The sequence below is a fragment of the Electrona antarctica genome (genome assembly GCF_951216825.1).
Source record: "Electrona antarctica genome assembly, chromosome: 17".
In the NCBI taxonomy this organism is placed as follows: domain Eukaryota; kingdom Metazoa; phylum Chordata; class Actinopteri; order Myctophiformes; family Myctophidae; genus Electrona; species Electrona antarctica.
In genome coordinates, this window is record NC_136798.1 from 19,995,555 (window position 1) to 20,022,817 (window position 27,263).

At 41.9% G+C, this 27,263-nt stretch overlaps 1 protein-coding gene across 1 annotated transcript; it reads right to left on the reverse strand.

The window, feature by feature from the left end:
• Window positions 1–5,815: 5,815 nt before the first annotated feature.
• Window positions 5,816–21,066, reverse strand: LOC306940442 (snake venom 5'-nucleotidase-like). Its single transcript, XM_079525525.1, has 9 exons — window positions 20,622–21,066; window positions 18,972–19,191; window positions 18,274–18,462; window positions 14,492–14,692; window positions 13,114–13,268; window positions 12,098–12,206; window positions 8,804–8,953; window positions 7,003–7,203; window positions 5,816–6,457 (listed from the first exon to the last, which is right to left on the reverse strand). The coding sequence occupies exons 1-9, from the start codon at window positions 20,946–20,948 to the stop codon at window positions 6,291–6,293; spliced, it is 1,719 nt and encodes a 572-aa protein (XP_079381651.1). The 5' UTR covers window positions 20,949–21,066; the 3' UTR covers window positions 5,816–6,290.
• Between the last annotated feature and the right edge of the window lie 6,197 nt (window positions 21,067–27,263).

Sequence of the window (27,263 nt, forward strand, 5' to 3'; positions counted from 1 at the left end):
GAGCGAGGTGCATGAGCAGAGCCCCCCCCTCGCAAGCCTAAAAAAGCCTAAACAATGGGTAGTATGGTCTTAAGGAAGTTCCCCAGACGTGTGTGTGTGTGTGTGTGTGTGTGTGTGTGTGTGTGTGTGTGTGTGTGTGTGTGTGTGTGTGTGTGTGTGTGTGTGTGTGTGTGTGTGTGTGTGTGTGTGTGTGTGTGTGTGTGTGTGTGTGTGTGTGTGTGTGCAATTCTTCAAAAGGTCGAGAACTGTCAGTGTGTCTGTATGGTAGGCTTTTTCAACAGCCACTCACAAAGAAACCTTAATGATCAGTCATACTCTTAAGTCCGCGGCAGGTGCAGCTCATACAGGAAATGCAAAACCACAAACAAAAGCCTGTTACAAATGTTCAAGTGTGCCTCGATCAGCAGGCATTTCAAGTGATATCATTTTAAGCCTAGATCCTAAAGTGAGCTGTGCAACATAAATAATTCAGTTTTAATAATGATGTTCAACAACGGATAACACATAAAAATCTATGACCAGAGGGGATATGAATATCAGAGGCATGGGTTCGTCTCATGATTCCCTTTCCCATCCCCCCTCCAGTAAATCTTTAGAACCCAGCTGTTTGTAACAATTTCCATCTATTCTAAAGTAACTCTAGCTGCAACAACAAAAATACACCCTGACCTTTTTTAGAGAACATGTTCCATCCTGAATTCAGACGTCTAGCCATCCATCATTTGTGATAATTTAAAATGTACTTGTGTCCTGTTTATTACCCCAATGTGATTTCCATGTCTTCACATGGCTGCTTGCTAAATCCGTTAGTTCCTATTTGTGTGTGTGTGTGTGTGTGTGTGTCCTCTCTCTGCTGCCATGCCAGCTGTGTTGAAGCCCAATGAGGTGGACTAAGCCAAGGTTTCCTGAGAATAAAAGCTGGTGTTGTGTGAGAGATTCCCCACAAAGAGGGGGCCTTGTTCCTCAAATCACAGAGGTTTCGTCCAGAACGCTGATTTACGATGGCAAGGATAAGAAAACCCTCATTACAGAAAAGACAACTTCAGATTTGTGCGAAAACAAGTGCCTTTAAAAGCTGCAATCTGGTCTCCCTACTCCTCCACTGAGATGCTTTTGGAACTTGGTGGGGATATTGGTTGACGCAGACGATATGTGCTCCCATCTTTATTGACCTTTGGATAATGTTACAATTACCTCTTTCCTTTCATTTGGGAGACATAAAACACATTGGTTGTAACTTACTAACTTTCATAAGATGTGTATTTGTACAGTTGTAGCCATTACAGAAAACAATTGGCTGAGTCTGACCATGATACTGACAATGATACTGAGTGACCATGATACTGACATGATACTATTACTGACCATGATACTGACATATATTGTCATTTATTGTAGACTACAGTAGAGCAGAAATGTTGTTACAGGTCCCATTTTGGAATGACAGTTTTCTGTTACTCGTTCTGTAGCCTCGGAAACCACAGGCGTTTTTCAGGGGAGAGAAAACCACTCGTTCTGCATTCTAAGGCTGCGTACACACCTAAAGAACAAATGTTCGGTCCGTGTGCGATGCCTGATTGCTATTTGATTGCTGCTCCAATTCATTTTCAATGGGAGTCACGTCGTTTGATCGGACAAACCTGTCCGATGTGGGGGCGGAGGGCACAACAAACACACCGGACACCTTGTAGTCAAAACAGCCAACGAACAGGGTGGGACTTCAGATCGGACAGAAGGGTGTTTTTTAACCGCCAACTAATAGGAGAGAACTTCCGTTCTTGACAGCACTGGGTGGGGTTTAGGCTGTAGTCTTCTGAGTTACGTGACACAGACTATTATATCGCTTGTTTGTATGTCTTCTTTTGGCTACGGCCGTGCGTAACTTGGAGAGTCCAAGTTGCGCACGGCTGTCTCCAGTGATGAGTCCAGTCTGGTACTAAGTTCTATTCTATATACAGAAATACAGGACGATAGCCAAAATATCCGTCGGTTCACATGCGCAAATATAACAGATGTACAAGTTATCGACACGAATGGTACTTAAAGTATGGTACACGGTGTAAGCTTGTAGATCTGTTTATTTTAAGCATGCGCCACCGCCACCACGCAAAGTTATGACGCGCGCACATGTGGGGGGAGAGACCCGATATATTTTATAGCTCTATGGGAGAGACGCAGACAGAGAAATATTTAAAATCATCCTGTCTCGCTCTAGCGCACGGCCGCACGCATAAAGAGCCAATGGAGCAAATGTTAAATAAGCTACACAGGTGGTCCTAAATGATTAATTGATTACATCACTATAGCAAAAGACGTGATGGTCAACTGCAGCGGAGCTGTTCTGACTTGAAGCTTAACTGACCAGTACGGCTTCAAGTTTAAACCATAAGATGACATGGAAATGCCCGTCGATTTGATGCGCAGAAATAACATAGGCCTATATCGAATCAGGTTAAGGTGCACACATAGAAGAAAAGTCATTTTTATCGGGATTCGGGGATACTTTGTTGTAGGCTATGCACCAGCAGCAAGCACATTATTGTTCAAACACCTGCTCCTCTGTTCATCTGTTGTCTTATTTGGCTAATAAAATAATTATTAAGAATGAATGCAATTTCAAGTTGTTGCTGCAATCATGATTCATGTTGCTGTTCTCTTCTCTCTGTGTGACTGAAGGTTGCGCCCAAAAAATGTAGACAGTGATTTCCCGCACCCCCTCATGTTATTTTTCCCTCGTAAAATGACCTCTTTTCTTTTTTTCACTATTTGGTTCGCTTAACGTGTCCACGTGTCATTTGTTTACATATTTGGTACGCTTTACAGTCCAGTGTGAACACCAAACGGACCAAAATCAAAATGCAAATATGTGGTCCTTGGTCCTTGATCCGGACCTTCTAAGTGAACTTTGAGTGTGAAAAACGGCCTCGACAAACTATCGCTAGCTGCTGCTGCAGTCAAGAAAACTACACTGAACATATGTGCATCTATTTCCGCGTGTCGTAGCACCGCCCAAATCGCGCAAAGCATTGTGGGACATGGAGGCATCAAATCATAAAAATGTAATCAGTGGTCGGTCGGACAGATCTGTGTGTCCGAAAGGTGTGTACGAAGCCTAAGGCTTCGCGCGATTTGGGCGGTGCTACATACGCGGAAATAGATGCACATATGTTCAGTGTAGTTTTCTTGACTGCAGCAGCAGCTAGCGGTAGTTTGTCGAGGCCGTTTTTCACACTCAAAGTTCACTTAGAAGGTCCGGATCAAGGACCAAGGACCAAATATTTGCATTTAGATTTTGGTCCGTTTGGTGTTCACACTGGACTTTGTAAAGTGTACCAAATATGTAAACAAATGACACGTGGACATGTTAAGCGAACCAAATGGTGAGAAAAAGAAAAGAGGTCATTTTACGACGGAGGGAAAAATAACATGAGGGGGTGCGGGAAATCACTGTCTACAATTTTTGGGCGCAACCTTCAGTCACACAGAGAAGAGAACAGCAACATGAATCATGATTGCAGCAACAACTTGAAATTGCATTAATTCTTAATAATTATTTGATTAGCCAAATAAGACAACAGATGAACAGAGGAGCAGGTGTTTGAACAATAATGTGCTTGCTGCTGGTGCATACAATTCACCGGAGACGTATAGCCTACAACAAAGTATCCCCGAATCCCGATAAAAGGGACTTTTCTTCCATGTGTGCACCTTAACCTGATTCGATATAGGCCTATGTTATTTCTGCGCATCAAATCGACGGGCATTTCCATGTCATATTATGGTTTAAACTTGAAGCCGTGCTGGTCAGTTAAGCTTCAAGTCAGAACAGCTCCGCTGCAGTTGACCTATATCACGTCTTTTGCTATAGTGATGTAATCAATTAATCATTTAGGACCACCTGTGTAGCTTATTTAACATTTGCTCCATTGGCTCTTTATGCGTGCGGCCGTGCGCTAGAGCGAGACAGGATGATTTTAAATATTTCTCTGTCTGCGTCTCTCCCATAAGAGCTATAAAATATATCGGGTCTCTCCCCCCACATGTGCGCGCGTCATAACTTTGCGTGGTGGCGGTGGCGCATGCTTAAAATAAACAGATCTACAAGCTTACATCGTGTACCATACCGTAAGTACCATTCGTGTCGATAACTTGTACATCTGTTATATTTGCGCATGTGAACCTCGTACGCTGCCATTACATTTCTACTCTAGGCTACTCATAGACATATATGCCGCGTCTACTATTAAAATCAATAGTGATCCCCGTAAAAAATACATGCTTTTAGAACTAATTATTAATGCAGCCTCACAACTGCCGAGGCCTGACGGATATTTTGGCTATCGTCCTGTATTTCTGTATATAGAATAGCAATAGTGACTGGACTCACTCACTGGAGACAGCCGTGCGCAACTTGGACTCTCCAAGTTACGCACGGCCGTAGCCAAAAGAAGACATACAAACAAGCGATATAATAGTCTGTGTCACGTAACTCAAGAAGACTACAGCCTAAACTCCACCCAGTGCTGTCAAGAACGGAAGTTCTCTCCTATTAGTTGGCGGTTAAAAACCACCCTTCTGTCCGATCTGAAGTCCCACCCTGTTCGTTGGCTGTTTTGACTACAAGGTGTCCGATGTGTTTGTTGTGCCCTCCGCCCCCACATCGGACAGGTTTGTCCGATCAAACGACGTGACTCCCATTGAAAATGAATTGGAGCAGCAATCAAATAGCAATCAGGCATCGCACACGGACCAAACATTTGTTCTTTAGGTGTGTACGCAGCCTCAGGCCTCATTCACACGTACCAAACACCAATCAAGCAAATGTTTGGTCGTTTTTTTTTTTTGGGCCACCACAATGCTTTTCCAATGGGAGTCACATGGTTTGACCAAACATTTTTGTTTGTTGAGGGGGGAGGGGCAGAACACCACCAGCAATCAGCAATGACTCCCATTGGAAAAGCATTGTCGTGGCCCAAAAAAACGACCAAACATTTGCTTGATTGGTTGTTTGGTACGTGTGAATGAGGCCTAACAGCTTTCCCTAATGAATTCAAGTGAATTCCAGTAGTCTTACAAGACATCAATCAATTGATTACGTTCCGCCCTCGGATCAATGGAACTAATAAAGCATACTTTAAGTTCGTATTTATTGCTATCACAATGAAAATAGTTTTACAGGGGGGGAAATTGCATATAATTTTTTATACAAAAATATTAAAATATTAAAATCATATTATTCAAATAGCCTTTCAAATAGCCTTTCTGAATTCTTCACACAATCATGACACACTCTTTTCTTTCAAATGTCTTCTTTTTCAGTGTCTGTGGTTGATCTTGCAGTTTAATATTGGCGTTCACACACAGTGGACAAAGACTAAGAAGATATACGCACAGCACATGTGGTGCATAATCATTTCTATAAAAAATATTTATATATCAAATAATCATGTTTATGTCATATTAATATGCCAAGTCATTACAGTGTATATGGTATGGTATAAAATATGGTACATGCCTTATACCATACCATATGCCATATACCATATGCATCTGCCTTAGTCAGGCATTATTGACATTAAATAAAAAAGCTCTTGAACCAGCAAGTCTCCCTCCTTCTCCTAAACTTTAGATGTTGAAAAATAGGAGATCTACAAGCTCTTAACTCATATCTTTGCTTCTGGGGGGGGGGGTATCTGGGTATCCTTGACATGAAATAGATCCTTGACATGAAATAGAGAACCACTGATATAGAAACATAGGTTTTTCATGATTCAAGACATTTGTAGAATCAGTTCTCAGGTCTAAATGGGTTAAAACAAGGTAAAAGCAGCAAATAATCCAAAAGAAAGAACAAAAAAAAGAACAGCTAAAAAGTCAAAAGTTTTAGAACAGCTTAAATAATGAAACGGTGTCTGTTTGGGTCATCATACAGTATGGAGCCAAACAAATCTAAAGAGATTTCTGCCATGTAAGATTTTGGATTGATGAATAAATGGAATTTCTTAATTTGTAATCAGATTTCTAGGAATAAGCATATGAGGAAATCTTATGACTGTGTGTCAGACCCTATAGAGCCTGGGTCTGCCTAACGTTTCTTCCAGGGGGAGGTTTTATGTTGTCACCGTCGCAATTAGTTGCTTGGTGCAGGGTGGGACCATGTCAGGTCTCTGCTCTACTATGTAAAGTGTCTTGAGACAACTTGTTGTGATTTGGCGCTATGATGAAATAGAATAGTTTATTTTTCTTCAATAAAAACACACTTTCTCTTCAAAGCCTGTGCTAAATAAAGCTCACAGACTCCCGTAGAGAGTGAAGAACAGTCCAGTTAGGATCACTGAAGCAGTGGTCGCTGATAGTCCCGAGGCTGAGCTGGAGATCCGTATCCGTCCTTCCACTGACGGGTGAATCTTCTTCCTCTCTGTGATGAAGTTCGACAAAACAGCAATGTCCAAATCACCTGGAAGAGAAAGCAGTTTATTCCAGTGATTCTCCACCAAATGGCATGGCAGATTTTTGCCAGGTGCTTGAAAAGCGCTTGGACTACATTTTCACCCACCACTACTGACGACCGTAAAGACGACTTTAGTGACAACCTAGTCACGATTTGCTGCCTCCTAGCAACCTAGTCATGATTGGCTGACTCCTAAACCAATGGCAGTCTGAAAGGCATAAAAACCTATACTCTGAATGCCGCAACGCGACGTGAGTGGCAACGGAAGCTAAGGTTAAGAGCTAACTGGAGCTAGATGACAACCATAACAAAACGCAGTGAGGGAACCAACAAAAGAACGTCGGAAATTAACAAAGATGGCGCTACAAGATCTTGTGACTGAGAGTCAATCTTGTATATATATTTTTTTTTTAGATTTCGAAACTAAAAGTGAAAATGGTTAAATATGTCTGTGGGTATTTATAAATATTGACACAAAATAGTGTAAATTATTACAGTATTAGTATTGAACATGAAACGATTCCGCCAGTCGGCAGCAACATGCAACTCACCGCTGTTGTGTTTGAGTTTCTCCTGTTTGATCATGGAGTATCCGTCTCCTCCCGTCACCAGGTAGGAGGGCAGCACCACCTTGTAGAGCAGCTCCTGCTCCACAGGCTCATAGTGGGGAACCCGGCAGTTGGTGCACAGGATGCGGAGGCTCTTCACCCGCCGTCCTGCCATCTTGGACACGTCATACTCCACACGGAACCCTGTATCACAGTACACATACTATTTACCCAGCGTGTGCGTGTGTCTACGATGTGTAGCCATCCGTTACATATGACACTGCAACGTAACTCTAGGATGAGCCACCCGAATGGCGGCGAAATTCTAGTAGGTATATATATCTGATCATACAGTCGACAGACAGACAGACAGATAGACAGCAATGCTGTGAGCAGTGTGCTCTCATTGGTTGTAATACAGGCCTTATCGGGGCGCTGTCGCAACCCAGTTCATACTGTATGATATCCAGTCGGCGACAGAGTCAAATATCAAACGTGCTAGATGTTCAGAAATGGTCGGGGAGGCGTCGGCGAGCGATTTTATCGGCGCTGGATCTTCTCGCAGCTCCTTTCACACACAGCGAGCAAGATCAAAGCCCGATTTTACGTCAGATCGGGGGTTTTGTCGGCGAGCGCCAAAAATGCTCCCCGACAGCATAATCGGAGCAAATATCGGGCAGTGTGTACGAGCCATTAGGGGCAACATTTCAAAGTCGACTTTGAAAGTCAGAGACAGTCAGAGACAGTGATGCAGAGAGAGTGACGCAGAGACAGTGACGCAGAGACAGTGACGCAGAGAGAGTGACGCAGAGACAGTGACGCAGAGACAGTGGCGCAGAGACAGTGACGCAGAGACAGTGACGCAGAGAGAGAGAGAGAGAGACGGCATACTATAGCATGCCGTTTTTTCATCATTTTTGAGGATTTGAAAAAAAGACGAAAATCACTCCGAGACCATATATAGCCCATGGACTTGTAATACACACACGCACCTGCGCACACACATACACAGGGCACAGCAGCATGGTACAGCACAGTATGCTACAGTACAGTACAGTACTGTACAGTATGGTAAGGCACAGCACAGTACAGTATGGAACAGTACAGTATGGGACAGTATTGTACAGTACAGTATTGTACAGTACCGTATAGTACATTATGGTACAGTACAGTACAGTACAGTACAGTACAGTACAGTACAGTACAGTACAGTACAGTACAGTACAGTAGAGAAGAGAGCAGAACAGAGGAGTACAGCACAGTGGAGTACAGTACAGTGCAGTACAGTACAGTACAGTACAGTACAGTACAGTACAGTACAGTGGAGTACAGTACAGTACAGTACAGTACAGTACAGTACAGTACAGTACAGTACAGTACAGTACAGTACAGTACAGTACAGTGGAATACAGTACAGTGGAATACAGTACAGTACAGTGGAGTACAGCACAGTACAGTGGAGCACAGTACAGTACAGTACAGTACAGTACAGTACAGTACAGTACAGCGGAGTTGACAAGTTTGCGCTTTCGAAGCAACTGGATATATGAAAACATCATGGTGGCCATGTTTGCTTTTCCAAGTAAAAAAAACAAACAAAAAAACAGTATTGAGTATCGCCCTTCCGCTATTGCCTTCTTCCCATTTGCGACGCGTGGTGCTAGGATGAGCGGGCCAAAGGCCCGCGAAATTCTAGTAACATACAATTAATAGCATTTCTCCAAATTAATTTCTCCAACACTGACGTCACTTGACAAGGATGTAAAGAAGAGAACGGTAAAGAGGAGGAGGAGGAAGGTGGTACCTGACACTTGTAGGAACTCTCCAGCGCCTTGTCCGTATCTCCACACAGAGTGTTCAAAAGCCTTCCACAGCGTGGAGCCTCGGAGCTCCACCAGGTCCAACGTCCCTCCAAACGGCATGACGGAGATCAGGTCCTCCATGGTGATGGAGCCTGTATGTATGTATGTATGTGTGTTATAATAATACACACCTGTTAACCACATTATACATTTTATAGTAGAATAATCAGAGAATAATATTCTCTGATTATATTATTATAAGAAAAAGGTCCCACGTGCTGTCTGGAACTGGAGCAAAACTGTTGCTCTTTATTAAAGGGTTAGTTCAGATTTTTGGACTTAAAGCTGCGGAAATACTTGCCATTAATATAGTAGTTGCAAAGATAACTAGAAATGCACTCTGTCGAGGTGCCAACTTGCGTCTTGCACACAAGTAGGCCACATGGCCTACTTGTGCGCAAGCAGAGCACGTAAGTACTACTACTAACTAACTAATGTCTATTACAACTGTTGTTCTAAATTCTTCAGACCCGTTATTGACCTTATACCAGCCTTAGTTACGTCACCCTCCCAACATTGAAACCTATCTTAGTTACGTCAACATCAACATCAACAATGACAACAACCAATAAGGGACCACCATACATACCCAGCCGACCGCAATACGATCGTATTACCATTTTTCCAACGCAACTTCATTCCGTCACCATCAACAGCCAATTAGGGACCACGAGAACAGGCCATACCATACCATACATACGCTGACCACAGTGCGCTCTGCTTGCGCAAGTAATAATTGATTGCCTCAGTCTGGTTTTGGTGAATATAATTGGTTCTGATGATTTGGTGGGGACCACTCATAAAAGATTACCGTAATCCACAAAATTAGCGTAATTTGTATTGTACCTAATTCTACCATATAGCGCAACTTTTTTCAACATTGACCCCTCTGTCACATGGTAATATGTTTTTGTGATGCTGTTGGCGTAGTGATACTGGACACAAAAATCACACCAGTGTGAAGTGACGGTCTAACTCATGTTGATTAGGTGCCAAAACAATAAAGAGACGTAATGATGGACAATATCATGTAAATTTTCCCTTCATTAGCAATAGCGTTTTTGTCATTTTGTACGTTTGGGTCTTGTGGAGATACATCTTTACTTTTGGGAACCCTTGTTATATAAGCCTGTTATGGAAGGTTTGATGTAGTTACAGCGCCAGTGTGTACAAACAACATGCTGGAAGAGTGTGTGATGACAGGACTAGTCTTTTTGAATATCGTTGTTGTCGGGCAGATACCTCTTATCTCCATATTCTAACATTTTATTTTTGTTTTTGTGGGGGTTTATTTCTGTTGCTGAACGCCCACTTGATCATACGTACAGCCTCACACAAAATAATCAAAAGTAGCAGATCCACAAGCTCGAAAGCTTGAGCTTGTAGATCTGCTACTTTCGCTATTTTGGAATTTGAATCCTTAAAAGTAACAGTTTTTGGACATATGAGGTTTCCCCCCGACAGACGGTATGTTACTGGCTGCTTCGACAGAGACGGTATGTTACTGGCTGCTTCGACAGAGACGGTATGTTACTGGCTGCTTCGACAGAGACGGTATGTTACTGGCTGCTTCGACAGAGACGGTATGTTACTGGCTGCTTCGACAGAGACGGTATGTTACTGGCTGCTTCGACAGAGACGGTATGTTACTGGCTGCTTCGACAGAGACGGTATGTTACTGGCTGCTTCGACAGAGACGGTATGTTACTGGCTGCTTCGACAGAGACGGTATGTTACTGGCTGCTTCGACAGAGACGGTATGTTACTGGCTGCTTCGACAGAGACTGTATGTTACTGGCTGCTTCGACAGAGACTATGTTACTGGCTGCTTCGACAGAGACGGTATGTTACTGGCTGCTTTGACAGAGACGGTATGTTACTGGCTGCTTCGACAGAGACGGTATGTTACTGGCTGCTTCGACAGAGACGGTATGTTACTGGCTGCTTCGACAGAGACGGTATGTTACTGGCTGCTTCGACAGAGACGGTATGTTACTGGCTGCTTCGACAGAGACGGTATGTTACTGGCTGCTTCGACAGAGACGGTATGTTACTGGCTGCTTCGACAGAGACGGTATGTTACTGGCTGCTTCGACAGAGACGGTATGTTACTGGCTGCTTCGACAGAGACGGTATGTTACTGGCTGCTTCGACAGAGACGGTATGTTACTGGCTGCTTCGACAGAGACGGTATGTTACTGGCTGCTTCGACAGAGACGGTATGTTACTGGCTGCTTCGACAGAGACGGTATGTTACTGGCTGCTTCGACAGAGACGGTATGTTACTGGCTGCTTCGACAGAGACTGTATGTTACTGGCTGCTTCGACAGAGACTGTATGTTACTGGCTGCTTCGACAGAGACGGTATGTTACTGGCTGCTTCGACAGAGACGGTATGTTACTGGCTGCTTCGACAGAGACGGTATGTTACTGGCTGCTTCGACAGAGACGGTATGTTACTGGCTGCTTCGACAGAGACGGTATGTTACTGGCTGCTTCGACAGAGATGGTATGTTACTGGCTGCTTCGCCTCCTCCCTAAAACAAACTTCATTTCAACAAAGTGGCAGCATGTGTTTAAAGTACGTACATTATGCACGGAGGAGAAAATCATAGAGGAAGAGTCAGAAATATGCACTGTGGTATGGCTGTGGTAACAGCCATATCACTCTGAACAGTGACGAGATCTGCTGCTAGGGCTAGGTTTACAGTACATCACAACTCTCTGTCTGTCTCTTTGTTTACACATTAACACTGGTGTCCATTTTTTGGGCATGCCACTATAGGGGAAAATGTTCAGAATTTGGAATTATTATAATTTTATTTACATTTTCAAAACCTTTCAAATTCTTTGAAAAGAGTGGCTGTACAAGCTTAAAATGTGTCACGATGTAACACATTAGGAGCTTGCAGATTGGCTACTTTCTAATAAGTATAAAATAGGGAAAAAAAGTATTAACCCATTTCAGTCGTTCTCAAACATCTTCATGTCAGGGACATGATTTGAGTTTAAAACGTTCGCTCTGAAAGAATATATATATCCAAAGATTTGTGCCACATTTTCACGATAAAAATCTACAAGCTCGTAGTGCAGCACTCGGTGCCACACTATGATATGAGCTTGTAGATCTGCTATTTTTCAATAGCTAAAGGTAAAGTATAACATAATGCTTAAAACACCAAAAGGGGTTCTCGTCCAGAATGGGTTAATTAATAGAGCGTGCCATACACACGTACCGTTGCGAGCGCGTTCATCAATGGCGTTGCGGATGCCTCCACTGTTGTAGATGCAGGAGCTCACGTGGTTCCACTGCAGCTCGTCTGCATACTTGATGTTGTTGTCAATCTGCATGGCAGACAGGGTTCTCAGTTACACACAGTTTTTAAAATATCTATTTTTAGAACTTTGCTGCTTCATTAGATAGGGAGAGGGAGCAGGAGCACAGGCCCAGAGCCAGATTCAAAAGGGAGGATGCCTCAATTATGTGGTTACTGGCTGCACCCATGTATTTGGTGGCTGATAGCAGAACAATAGCAGATCTACAAGCTCACAAGGTGCCACAGACACATTGTGAGCTTGTAGATGTGCTATTTTAGGAGAAGAGGTTTGGTGTAGAGGGAAAAAGAGCAGACCACGTACAGAGCCAAAGGTCAATTGAGTGGTTAAATGTCCATCCATCATGAATGAATCCAATATGTAGTGAGGGTCCCTGATTAATCTCTCTCTCTTACCTAAGGAGGTCCTTACTGTAAAACGTTGAAGAGCCCTGCTATAGACTCTAGGTCCAGTGATTACAGTATAACCAGGACATTCCTGGACACTCCCCCTCGCCAACATACTGTCTGCCATTGCTTCTCGCTGGTAAACCACACTGAATATTACACTGGCTAAACACACTCAGGATTAATTATACATATTGTATTACATTTTTATACTTACACCAGTCATTCTCAACCTTTTCAATTTCAAGGACCCCCCAGTATGATATGCTTTAGGCAGGCTACTCTGTCCCAAACAGTGGGTCGGGACCCATTTGTGGGTCACAGACCAATTTTCATGGGTCACAACTCAAGTAAAAATGTCCTAGGCTATATTTCAAAATTAATCAAGGTTTTATTGCCCTGGCATTTGGCCTTATGGGCAAGGTGCTTTAAATTAGGATTCAATAAAACAAAAATAAGTAAAAATAACACATAAAAATAAACACCAAAGGCAAAGTGGTAAAAACAAATCCCAGGCCTGAAACACTCACCATGGAGTCACAGATGAGGTTTCCCAGGTTACACTCGCGGTAGCGGCATTCGTCAGCCGTTCCATTGAGATAGACGAGCGTCATGCCCACGTAATTGGCGGAGTAGTTGGCCAAGCTCCTCTTCCACTCGTCCACTTCACCACGAATAGCGGGATCTGGGAGGACAGAAGATACAATACATAAACAAACGAAACAACAACTACTTGTATTCTGTCTGTATAACTCACCCACTGCTGCTGTTGGGCTACACTAGTGACAGAACGGAACCGTAGCGTGGTGGGGGGGGGGGGGCAGAACAGAAGCAGCTAAGTGGCTGCACCGACAATTTGTCCGTCCCCCGGGGATTCCGTATTTCCTTTTTTTCCCTCTGAAGGTGAGATGAAGGGCTGCCTCGGGGCACGCGGGAAAAACAGAGCACTCACGTAAAAAAATTAAGATGAATGCACAAAGCTTACGCACAACCTGCGCACCACACCCACGCTTGGTGTAGCCGGGTTCCATTGATTATAGTGGCAGCGTACTGTATGCGGACTACGCTCCACGAACGGCACCAATTCTGTCCCCAGTGTAGCCCAGCCGTAATAGCAAAAATAACTCTGAATTGCTCTAGCTCAAAATGTATCACAATGCATCGCATTGTGAGCTTGTAGATCGGTTATTTTCACTACTTTTATGCGACTATAAAGTATAATAAAGTGGATGGAGTATAAAATAGTGCTCAAGTGTTGAACAACACTAATCAATTAAATTAATCAAAAACAACAACATGCTTCTCGATTATTCTATTAAAGTAGCTATAAGCAATAATATGTCAAATTATTTATGACCTTTTGTTCAGACCAGCAAAGGGTCACACTCTCTGTGACAGCTCTAGGGGCGGCGTTCAAAGACTTTCCTAGAAGCTTTGTCATTGGTCGAGCATATCCCTGCAGAAATGACTAACCATGCAATCAAGGACAGTCTAAGAAGGACGAGACGCGAAGACCGTACGGGCGACGCCATGTTGCTTTGGAAGGAAAGAAACATGCGCAGTTGAGACCAAGGAAGCTGAACGCGGAAGTGTTGGCTGCATATAGCCCATTGCGCATGTTTCTTTCCTTCCAAAGCAACATGGCGTCGCCCGTACGGTCTTCGCGTCTCGGCCTTCTTAGACTGTCCTTGCATGCAATCAGGAAGTAGACAGGCAAATTCTATGCATTATTCCTCATTTTTGAAGGCAGACTTCAGCCCCTAGAGTTGTCACAGAGACCAATTATTTTTTTGGGAGCCTTTAACCCATTGCTGGCTGTCTGAATACCAAAAAAAAGAGACATATTATTGCTAATAGCTACTTTAATTGAAAAAGCGATTCAGGGTATCAGCCCTAGTAGTAACTCACCCTCTGCCACAGTGCTGTCTAGTAGGATAGGATTGCCGGTGGAGCGCAGCACGTTGCCGGCTTCATCAAAGCTCACTCGCAGGTATCCCAGATATTTCCCAAAGGCGTAGGCCTGGACCACGGGGACATCTCCACCGTAATCTGAGCGCACCATGAAAGGATAGGGCCCCGCCGGGATCTCGGACGAAGGCTTAGGTGATCCTATCAGGAGAGAGAGATAGTTGAAAGAAAAATGACACTTCTCTGTGTATCCCTGTAGGCTTAGGACACAATTTATAATTACAATTTAGGCATTTTAGCAGACACTCTTATACAGAGACTTACAGTACTATACAGTATACACACGGACCGGTGAATCATTGTATACATTGAATGCAATTAAACAGTACCTAAAACAAACTAGGATACCAGCTAAACAATGAATCTAGCATTATGTCTAAACAAAGTAAACAGCATGGTGTCTACACTGTACACTAAATAACATTCTGTATATTTGAAACTTTAGTGGTTGAGTTAGTCTTTAGTTTAGAGCCTTCTGGAGGAAACATTGAAAATGCCTACAATGTCAACCTTGGGTCTCAAGTCCACGCTCATGCAATGCAGGAAGTTGCAACTGCAACCACTTGCAACAGAATCCCCAAACTGACCTGCAGTGGGTCATTTCAGACCGCAAGAACATATTTTAGAGATTAGAGATTGATGCTTAAAAATACTACATAAACAAGGATACAGTTGTGTTCTGTAGTTGCCTATATTTGACTATATTTTCACATAGCTCAAGGCTACATAAACAAGAATATTTCCCCGCTGACATTGTGAGCTCTTCTCCTTGTGAGATCTTTCCCCCGGTAGCTTAGCTCTAAGTCTGATGTTTGAACACTGAACTTCTGCTATGAGAGGTACAGTACATTATATGATATACCGGTACCTTTATTGAAAGGATAATCCCCTTGAGATGCCTCATCTCCTTTTAGAGGGGGTCCTCAAAAGGACCACTGCACCATTGTGTTTTGTATTTTGTCCATTGTCCTGTATGCTGCTCTTCAGTAAAAGATTAGAGGCTGGTAGACAATATCCAACCTCATCCTCGGACCTCGGGTTGGAACCGCAAACCTTCTGTTTACAAAAAAACACTGACCTACTGTATCTCTGAGTCCTGCACCTCAGAGGCATGGTGAATAATTGGTGACAAGTAATTACACTAAAACTCATGGCATTTAGATGCACAAAGGCCCTTTCTAGTGCACTGACTCACATATCAGTCAGTGCATTTGATGACAAGTAAATACTTGTATGATTTGTGTACAAAATGAAAATCACAGGTCTGACACCATCTGTGCCACCTCAGAGGTGAAACAAAATATCTACCCTCCTATTTTCATACACTAGCACATGGGACAACTGATGTTTTACTTTACAAATCCATGTTCCTCTCAATGAAAGAGTAAAGCTCTTTGTGGCATTTAGACATTTACATTTTGTTTAACCCATTTAGACCTGAGTTAAAAACATTAACTTTGAAAGAATATATATTCAAAGATTTGCGCCACATTTTTACGATTTTTCAAAAATAGCAGACCTACAAGCTCGTAGCGCGCCACTCGGTGGCACGCTATGAGCTTGTAGATCTGCTATTTTTCAATAGCTAAATTATAACATAATGTTTAAAACACCAAAAGGGGTTCCTGCCCAAAATGACTTAAGACTAAACATATTTTCATATCTGTCCCTAGGACACAATCATTCCATATGAGGATGCATGGCCTAATAAAAGTCCCTTTGGATGTCCATGACGTAAAAGAAAAGCCTAGAAGAGTGAATGTCCCTCACTCATTCACTGACTACATAGGAGCTTCAGCCAGCTGAAACAAACAATGCATTGATATGGACTGAATAACAGGTGAGAAAAAAAACAATTAATCCAAATCTCCAAAGGAGAACATGTAAAATAAATGAAGAAAAATAAATATATACAAATATAAAATATGTACAGTAAATGTGATTTATTCAAAAGGCTACTCAAGTAAATGAGACAGAGCTCGCTCTGGTTATTTATAAGCCTGCACAGCACAGTCAGAAATGCATGTTAATGTTGGACCACTACGCCACGGAACACTGAACCACAGTGATGACGACAACTCAAAGTTTCCTTCCACCAACACAGAGCAAGGAGCAGACACGCTGCAGACACACGCACACGCCCATTTGACTCACTTCACGAGTTTCGTTCCCCTAACTCCTTTGTTCCCGAGTCTAAACCAAATGTTTTTTTAAAGAAATGATATCCAACACTTTGTGTGAGCTTGTAGATCGGCAGTTTATACTAAATGACTATAGGCTAGGATTCATGTGGTAAAAAGAAAAGGAAGAAAAAAATAAACTTTCAGGCCTACTGTGGAAATGTAATGACTGTGAGTTAATGTTGAACTTATCAACTGACCAGGGGTTAGTTTAGTTATTCTTAGGGAATGCACACAGCTGGAATAATGCAATCAAGGCCAGTTCCGCAATGGCCACAACCAGACAGTTCTCGTCCCCAACACGTGTGTGTGTGTGTGTGTGTGTGTGTGTGTGTGTGTGTGTGTGTGTGTGTGTGTGTGTGTGTGTGTGTGTGTGTGTGTGTGTGTGTGTGTGTGTGTGTGTGTGTGTGTGCGTGCGTGCGTGCGTGCGTGCGTGCGTGCGTGCGTGCGTGCGTGCGTGCGTGCGTGCGTGCGTGCGTGCCGGAGGCTGGACAGTTGTATGTAAAGCATGTCTCTGTGCACTTCCAAACAAGGGAAAAGGTCAGAATACTGCTGCAAGACTCATGTCAACACTCGATGAATTGAACCTTAATGGAAACCAGCCCTTCTCAAATAATTGTAGTGGAGTAAAAGTACAATATTTGGATCTGAGATGTAGGCTAGTGGAGTTTGTTATTGCAAATTGGAAATACTCCCTCATAATTGTACTTAAGTACATTACTTCAGTAAATGTTACTTCCGGCCTCAGTTCTAAATGGGTAAAAGAAACACTAGTGTAGTAATTTATTTGATTAATTTGTAATCGATAGAATCGATAGAACAATCTCTATGACAATGATCGATGGCCGCAGCCCTACAGCCAAACAAGGCTGTGTAGTGGTACATTTCACGGCTGGAGTGTATCCAGACAGACCAGGAGGGCTGCATAATGGGCTGGCTGCCAGCAGCACGGACGGACGCCAACATTTTCACTCAACTCCCTCACTGCACTGTCAGGAAATCCCAGACCACTGGGCACTTAATCTTTGATGTCTCTATCTTCAGATGTGTCCTATTGGCATACATGGTGGAGTTTGCACCACAAAACACAGACTGCCCTTGCGACCACCTGTGCGAAATGTTGTTTCTATAAAATGTATCTATAAGTGTGTGTGTGTGACTGTGACCATGATACATATCATTTCTGTAATCACCTCTTAAAGCAACAACATTCCATGGGGAGTGAAATAGCATAGCATGCTCATATCTCCAGAATCTCCAGGCATGGTTGACGGCTTGTTGAGAGTCGGGAGCTCATCTGTGCCCGGGGGCCCCCCACAGGGCTCTCTGAGTCGGGTTAGAGCCAGCACAGGGGTCCTTGGGCACTTCCAGAGTGGGGAAATGTCTAAAAAACAAAGTACCAGTATCTAGGCGGTTTCCCTCTCCGCTCTGGCTTGGGAAACGTCCACAGCCCGGGACAGAGGCTTGTATGTGATCCTTTATGTTAGGCAGCTTTCGCAATTTTCTTCGCAGTTCACAGTGTCAGACTTTTGTATAACATACCTGTATATAGGAAGGTGTTGGAGTGCCCTCCGATTACGACGTCCACGCCTCGGAGCTTCTTGGCGATGTGTCGGTCCATGATGAAACCAGAGTGACCCAGGGCGATGATCTTGTTGACGCCCAGCGTCAGGAGCTTGTCCACGTGGGGCTGCATGGAGCTCACCTCATCCTCAAAGTGCATATGTGGTCCTGATGGAAGGCAACCAAGGTTAGTGATGAGTATTCTTTTTTCTGCCTTTATTTGAGAGTGTACAGTAAGATGACAGGAAATTATTTATTTATTTAACTTCACACAGCAACTAAGTGGCTGGATTTCTTTCAACTGAGAACACTGAAGATATTTGGTTTATTTATCTTGAATTAAATAATTGTGAATGAATGGAATGGATTACCACTGTATTCTACTAAATTCTGTGAAAAGGCTGTTTTTTGAAGTAATGAGGATTATAAAACTGGAAAGATAGGAAAACTGGATTATACTCTGAGAGCTATTATGTTGAGTTAAACTGATATTTGACATAGTTTTGCCATTGCTAGAACATTTTCTTCCTTTGTTTTTGTTTTTTTACACAACTTTTCAAGTATTTATTATATTCTCTCATTTTTGGATTCTTCATTCTCCAAGTATTCAAGGTTTCAATTTGGGAAAATTGATAATTGTAGGGGGAAAAGTACATTTTTGACCTTTAAAGGAGTACCTGGCTGTGACAACGCAGGGGTCTCCTTCGATGTGTATCCCACCACTCCGACTCTCTCTCCGTTCACGTGGAATATGGCATAGGGCAAGTACAGGCCCTCCACCTGCGAGGCCAGAGTGTCGTCTGGTCTGGCGTTTGCACTGAGCACCGTGCAGTTCACTTTGTGTAGGAACGGTTTAAGACCCTCCACTCCGTTGTCAAACTCGTGATTCCCCAGGGCCTGAAAGAAAGAAAGAAAGAAAGAAAGAAAGAAAGAAAGAAAGAAAGAAAGAAGGTACAAGGTTAAATTGCCTCTACAGGCTGATCATGTTGTACTGTAGCCCAGGGGTTTTTGCAACTGAATGGCTTGAAAATGGAAATTAGAGTTTACATAGTACACATAGTGCATGTGATATCCATAATGATTATCTGGTTTCAGTATTCATTTATGATATATTTTCTCTATTATTAAGGTTATTTTTGTTTGTATTGGGGGTGGGGAGGGGGGCGGGGCGGGGGTCGCGAGACATGGCCAAACCATCTGGGCCTACCTACTGTATGCTGGTGTGATGACATGAATTAACTATAGGTCATTTTTAGACCGTGAGTCAAAATAAAACTATCTTAAGATATCGTAAAACAACCAATTAATATACAGACTGGTATACAGAACTACTGTAGAAACTTCCTTCTAAATTTGAATTAGTAAGATTTATTTATTTAAAGCACGGGGCGCTGTGAGCTTGTACGTTTACAAATATCCAACGCTACATTTTTAAATGATACGATGCTTTCCCGGTTTAAATTGGTTAGTCTAATTAGAGGTATTCATTAGCTCACTGGTACTCAAAACTTTTTTGTTTGTTTGTTTGTTTGTTTTCAAGGACCCCATAACTCTGAGTGTACAAATGACCCAATTGGAAGTTGGAACACCTTCGAGGAACCCTGCATGGGGTCCCTGGTGGACCCCACACTGCATTAGCTACCCACAGTAGTCAAGTCCATTCTAATAGTCATCTAGGTGACAAGTGGATGGATGCTACATTAAACAACTGTATCTCGAATTAAATTGAAGATATTATCTTCAATTTTCTCCTTTGAAAGAAATCCAGCTAAGTAAGTTGCTGTAGATTGATTGATTGATTGAAGTATTTATTAACAGTTTGCAGAATTACAGTACATTTCAAGCACAACTCAATACAGGCCTATAGGCCTATGCATATAAATAAATATGATATGTCCATCCACCATAATGCTGAGTCTGACGCTGTTTTGTTTTAGAGAGAGAACATAAGTCTATGCCAATTAAAATTGACCTAGGTCAATACATTATTTTGTGGTCTCAATAAGTGGCTCGACTGAAATACCATTTAATTCGTTTTTTTGGCATTTGTTCAATTTTATTTCATGTTATCATACAAAAACGTAAACCAAAGAATTGACTTAAGTTTGATAAATGATGTCTACTCAAAATTAAAACGAATAAATAAATCAGTTGTTGAAAACAGAAATTATTATTATTATTATTATTATCATTATTATTATTATTTAATATGTATTATTATATATTTACCATCGCATCGTAACCCAGTTTGTTCATGAAGTGAGCAGCATCCAAGCCCTTGTAAACATTGAACCTTACCAGACATATATTATTATTAATATATTTACCATGGCATCGTAACCCAGTTTGTTCATGAAGTGAGCAGCCTCCAGGCCCTTGTAGACATTGAACCAGACCGTTCCTTGGAACTGATCACCGGCGTCCAGTAGCAGAACGTTCTCCTCCCTGCTCCGGATCTCTTTGATCTTCGTCGCCCGGCGGGACACCCCGGCGAAACAGCTCCCCTTGGTGCACTTGCCCGACTCCCGGCTGGTCTCCTCCACGCGGGCGTGCACATCATTGGTGTGCAGGAGCACCAGGTCCCACGCCGCCGCGGACACGCAGACATACAGCAGGCAGAGCAGAAAGCTCTGGACCAAGTGTGCTGCCTCCATCTCTCTCTCTCTCTCTCTCTCTCTCTCTCTCTCTGTCTGTCTGTCTGTCTGTCTGTCTGTCTGTCTGTCTGTCTGTCTGTCTGTCTGTCTGTCTGTCTGTCTGTCTGTCTGTCTGTCTGTCTGTCTGTCTGTCTGTCTGTCTGTCTGTCTGTCTGTCTGTCTCTACCACGGCTCAATAAGAGACCAACCGTTACCAACCATAAGAGGTCGCTTCTCGCTTAACTATCATAGTTGAACCAGAGCCATTTGAGTTGAACGAACGGATGTTACGCCGACACTGGCGACCTATATTATTCTGTGACTCCAATCATGTAGGCTACGCTCACGCTGTTTTCGGCGGTAACAAGACAACTCACCCTTTTTCCACCTCCAAGTGAGTTGTCCGGACAACTCACCAGACAAAGGTGTCTTTTAGTGCTTTTAAGTGTTATCATGGATTTTAATCACATAATACAGAGGAGAAGCCATGAGAGAACACAGACAGCCTGGTAGTTCAATGTGTTAAGTGGCTGTTCTCATGATCCAGACGTTGTGGGTTCAAATCCCACTCCGGTCTTTACTCTGAAACATTACTTTACAATTACAATTTAGGCATTTTGCAGACGCTCTTAATCCAGAGCGATTTACATTAAGCAAGAACAAAAAGCATGGGAATACATCACATATGTAAAATGCATTTATCGCGAAACATGCGTAAGCTAAGAACGTAACTAGAACATATCTATATAATGACACTATACATATAAACTATAACTAGAACATAACTATATAATGACACTATACATATAAACTGTATATATGCTATACTATGCTGTACATATATACTATGAAGTGCTATGACTACATACAATGCACTTATTGTGCTTTCTACATGACATGCTATAAGTCTGTTTCAAATGCTATATAAGTCTAAGAAGAAAGAAGAACTTTGAAGAAAGAAGAAGATAAAAGCACACGGAAATCTCAGTCAGGCTAAGGTAGTGATGGTGCAGTTGGTAAAGAAAAGGACCTTGAAGTAAAAAAAACACTTTGTCCTAGAAACTCCATTCACATGTTTTATCATTCAGCTTACTGTGGAGACACATGCTGGAACTTTTTACATTCATTCCCTGAAGAAGGCAAATTGTTGCCGAAACGTTGGAAAAATATAGATTTTGATGGCATCGTGACTACGAGCTGTGCGGCCTCTCTCCTTTCTCAGTCATGGAACTTTTTACTTTGAATTCTTTTGTAGTTTCTGAGTTATTTAACTTAAACGCCCAATGCATTCTCAATGGCAATAGCACAAACTTTGGCATTCTACTAGTCCTACATACTTACACCTAGAAACCCCATTCAAACCTATTTAGGTTCATCTTACGGTGGACATGTTTGCCTGAAAAGGAATCTTTGAAATGTTTCATAGTTTTAGAAATATAGTGCTTTTAAATTTGAGAAATTCAAGTAAAGATTTGAGTGCGGTTTGAACCCACAACCTCCAGATCATGCAGCCAGTGTGTTAAGTCACTGATCTACTTGCTACCTGCCACAATGCAGTCTGCTGTTCCCTTTGAGTACAACATTGATACAAAAATAAAATACAAAAAATAAAATAACAGGAGATTTGTCTATTGTTTATTTTTCTGTTGTTTATCTCTACACGTTCGAATGTTTATGAACCACAATAGAAACAAGTCTCTGGCTCTTCTGTCATTATCTATTCGGCCTTTTAAGAACAGCATGCACAGTGGCTCACTGGGTACAGATCCTGCCTGGGAATCAGGAGACTGCAGGTTCAAGTCCTGGCTCTGACATAGTGTCCCAAAATCATGAAAATATGACATACTATAGTATGCCGTCCCAAACCATGGACTATAGTATGTCGTTTTTTCATGATTTTCATCTATTTTTCAAATCCTCAAAAATCACGAAAAACGACATGCTATAGTATGCCGTCCGAAAAAAAATATAACTTTGGCATGCTACTAGTCCTACATACTTACACCTAGAATCCCCATTCAAACCTATTTAGGTTCATCTTATGGTTGACATGTTTGCCTGAAAAGGAATCTTTGAAATGTTTCATAGTTTTAGAAATATAGTGCTTTAAATTTGAGAAATGTATAATGGCAGATAGTGGCACATCAAAAAATCACTTTCACCTAGAAACTCCATTCACACTTTTATAATTCTGCTTACTGTGGAGACACATGCTGGAACGGTCAGGGGACCTTAGTATAATTGCCTTATTTGAATCTGAATCCAACATATGAAAAACATATTTGTGATTTTTGTTTGTTTAATTTGATTCCAGCAAACAGAAATTTGCTAGTTTTTCCTTTTTTTGTTCAGAATTGAAAAATGGGAAAACGTAACTGAAAAATCACAAAAATGGTGGTGCCTTAGTATAATTCTGTTTGAGTCCAGCAAATCGAAATTTGCTAATTTTTCCTTTTTTTGTTCAGAATTGAAAAATGGGATAACGCTAACCGAAAAATCACAAAAATGGTGGTGCCTTAGTATAATTCTGTTTGAGTCCAGGAAACAGAAATTTGCTATTGTTTTCCTTTTTTTGTTCAGAATTGAAAAATGGGAAAACTTTAATCGAAAAATCACAAAAACTGTTCAAGGGACCTTAGTATAAGTATGTTTGTTCAATTTAATCCAGCAAACAGAAATTTGCTATTTTTTCCTTTTTTTGTTCAGAATTGAAAAATGTGAAAACGCTAACTGAAAAATCACAACAATGGTGGTGGCTTAGTATAATTCTGTTTGAGTCCAGCAAACAGAAATTTGCTAATTTTTCTTTTTGTTTCCTTATGAATCGAAAAATTATGAAAACACTAATAGAAAAATCACAAAAATGGTCAAGGAACCTTATTAAAATGTCTTGGTTCAGTTTGAATCCAACAAACAAATTGTGGTTCGTTTTCCTGTTTTTTAAATATTCAGTCTCATTCCTTAAAGTCAGCACTGCTCCATTAGTCAGAAGTCTTACAGAAGTCTGTTCCCTTGGTCACGTGATTACATCACATGGTCTTGGTCTTTCTACAACTTCAAAATAAAATACTATAAGTTAGGCAGGCTGACAGACAGACAGACAGATAGTAGACAGATAGATAGATAGATAGATAGATAGATATATAGATAGATAGATAGATAGATAGATAGATAGATAGATAGATAGATAGATAGCTGAAGCTACAGGTCTGGGATGGACCTTTTAATTGACGTTTTCGGGCTGAGTTGGGCGGAAATTGTGCTAATTAGTAAGACCGATTTCAGCAAAAGAAAACCAACAAAAAAGCAGTGTGAATTGTCTGAACCCAGTGGGACAGTGTGTTAAAATGCTGCCACATGAACAGGAGATGGTGAGTTCAAACCCCACTCAAGTCTTTACTTTCAAGACCGATTTCAGAAGAAGAAAACCAACAAAAAAGCAGTGTGAATTGTCTGGACCCAGTGGGACAGTGTGTTAAAATGCTGCCACATGATCTGGAGATGGTGAGTTCAAACCCCACTCAAGTCTTTACTTTCAAGACCGATTTCAGAAGAAGAAAACCAACAAAAAAGCAGTGTGAATTGTCTGGACCCAGTGGGACAGTGTGTTAAAATGCTGCCACATAATCGGGAGATGGTGAGTTCAACCCCCACTCAAGTTCAAAGCAAAAAATAAAGGTCCAGGGTGAAATCCGACCCCAGTCTTGATGATGAAAAACGGCATGCTATAGTATGCCGTCTGAGATGGGCCCATGGTCAAAAATGATGAAAAACAAGGATTTGAGAAAAGACGAAAATCACTCCGAGACCATGGGCTATAGTCCATTGTCTCGAGTGATTTCCGTCTTTTTTTCAAAAATGATGAAAAACGGCATGCTATAGTATGCCGTCTGAGATGGGCTACAGCCCATGGTCAAAAATGAAAAACGAGGATTTGAAAAAAAGACGAAAATCACTCCGAGACCATGGGCTATAGTCCAATGTCTCGAGTGATTTTCGTCTTTTTTTCAAATCCTCAAAAATGATGAAAAACGGCATGCTATAGTATGCCGTCTGAGATGGGCTACATCCCATGGTCAAATATGAAAAACGAGGATTTGAAAAAAAGACGAAAATCAATCCGAGACCATGGGCTATAGTCCATTGTCTCGAGTGATTTCCGTCTTTTTTTCAAATCCTCAAAAATGATGAAAAACGGCATGCTATAGTATGCCGTCTGAGATGGGCTACAGCCCATGGTCAAAAATGATGAAAAACAAGGATTTGAGAAAAGACGAAAATCACTCCGAGACCATGGGCTATAGTCCATTGTCTCGAGTGATTTCCGTCTTTTTTTCAAATCCTCAAAAATGATGAAAAACGGCATGCTATAGTATGCCGTCTGAGATGGGTTACAGCCCATGGTCAAAAATGAAAAACGAGGATTTAAAAAAAAAAAAAGAGGAAAATCACTCCGAGACCATGGGCTATAGTCCCCCACTCAAGTCTTTACTTTCAAGACCAATTTCAGGAGAACTAACCAAACAAAAGCAGTGTGAATTGTCTGGACCCAGTGGGTCAGTGTGTTAGGACGCTGCCACATGATCGGAGATGGTGAGTTCAAACCCCACTCAAGTCTTTACTTTCAAGACCGATTTCAGAAGAAGAAAACGAACAAAAAAGCAGTGTGAATTGTCTGGACCCAGTGGGACAGTGTGTTAAAATGCTGCCACATGATCAGGAGATGGTGAGTTCAACCCCCACTCAAGTTCAAACCAAAAAATAAAGGTCCAGGGTGCAATCCCACCCCAGTCTTGATGATGAAAAACGGCATGCTATAGTATGCCATCTGAGATGGGCCCATGGTCAAAAATTATGAAAAACAAGGATTTGAGAAAAGACGAAAATCACTCCGAGACCATGGGCTATAGTCCATTGTCTCGAGTGATTTTCGTCTTTTTTTCAAATCCTCAAAAATGATGAAAAACAGCATGCTATAGTATGCCGTCTGAGATGGGCTACATCCCATGGTCAAAAATGAAAAACGAGGATTTGAAAAAAAGACGAAAATCACTCCGAGACCATGGGCTATAGTCCATTAATTGTCTCGAGTGATTTTCGTCTTTTTTTCAAATCCTCAAAAATGATGAAAAACAGCATGCTATAGTATGCCGTCTGAGATGTGCTACAGCCCATGGTCAAAAATGAAAAACGAGGATTTGAAAAAAAGACGAAAATCACTCCGAGACCATGGGCTATAGTCCATTGTCTCGGAGTGATTTTCGTCTTTTTTTCAAATCCTCAAAAATGATGAAAAACAGCATGCTATAGTATGCCGTCTGAGATGGGCTACAGCCCATGGTCAAAAATTATGTAAATGAGGATTTGAGAAAAAGACGAAAATCACTCCGAGACCATGGGCTATAGTCCATTGTCTCGAGTGATTTCCGTCTTTTTTTCAAATCCTCAAAAATGATGAAAACCGGCATGCTATAGTATGCCGTCTGAGATGGGCTACAGACCATGGTCAAAAATGATGAAAAACAAGGATTTGAGAAAAAGACGAAAATCACTCCGAGACCATGGGCTATAGTAGCCTGGTTAATAAACCAGACCGAATCAGCCGTTGGCAAAAAAAAGTTGCCTACCAGCGGATTACGGTCTGGCGAGGCTCAGTAGCACGCCTCTTTCCTACAGCAGAGAACAGGTCGGACCAATCGGGACACGGTATGCAATATGGGCGGGCTTTGGTACAGTGACGTTCAATGCTTGAGACTTTTGACTGACAGTAGCTCTGACCAATTGCGTCAAAGAGAAAATGTTCCCCGGGAAATGAAATCCAAGTGGAGCCAGCCCAGACTGATATACCGCGACAGTGTTGTGTGATATTAGTCTGGCTTATTAGCCAGGCTAGGGCTATAGTCCATTGTCTCGAGTGATTTCCGTCTTTTTTTCAAATCCTCAAAAATGATGAAAAATGGCATGCTATAGTATGCCGTCTGAGATGGGCTACAGCCCATGGTCAAAAAGGAAAAACGAGGATTTGAAAAAAAGACGAAAATCACTCCGAGACCATGGGCTATAGTCCATTGTCTCGAGTGATTTTCGTCTTTTTTTCAAATCCTCAAAAATGATGAAAAACAGCATGCTATAGTATGCCGTCTGAGATGGGCTACAACCCATGGTCAAAAATGATGTAAATGAGGATTTGAGAAAAAGACGAAAATCACTCCGAGACCATGGGCTATAGTACATTGTCTCGAGTGATTTCCGTCTTTTTTTTAAATCCTCAAAAATGATGAAAAACGGCATGCTATAGTATGCCATCTGAGATGGGCTACATCCCATGGTAAAAAA

Excerpts from the sequence above, each read along its gene's own strand:
- LOC306940442 (XM_079525525.1), bottom strand. The coding sequence starts at position 20,948 with ATGGAGGCAGCACACTTGGTCCAGAGCTTTCTGCTCTGCCTGCTGTAT. Across the intron at positions 13,269-14,491 it reads AGACAGCACTGTGGCAGAGG|ATCCCGCTATTCGTGGTGAA; the intron begins GTGAGTTACTAC and ends CTGTCCTCCCAG. Across the intron at positions 8,954-12,097 it reads TGATGAACGCGCTCGCAACG|GCTCCATCACCATGGAGGAC; the intron begins GTACGTGTGTAT and ends ACATACATACAG.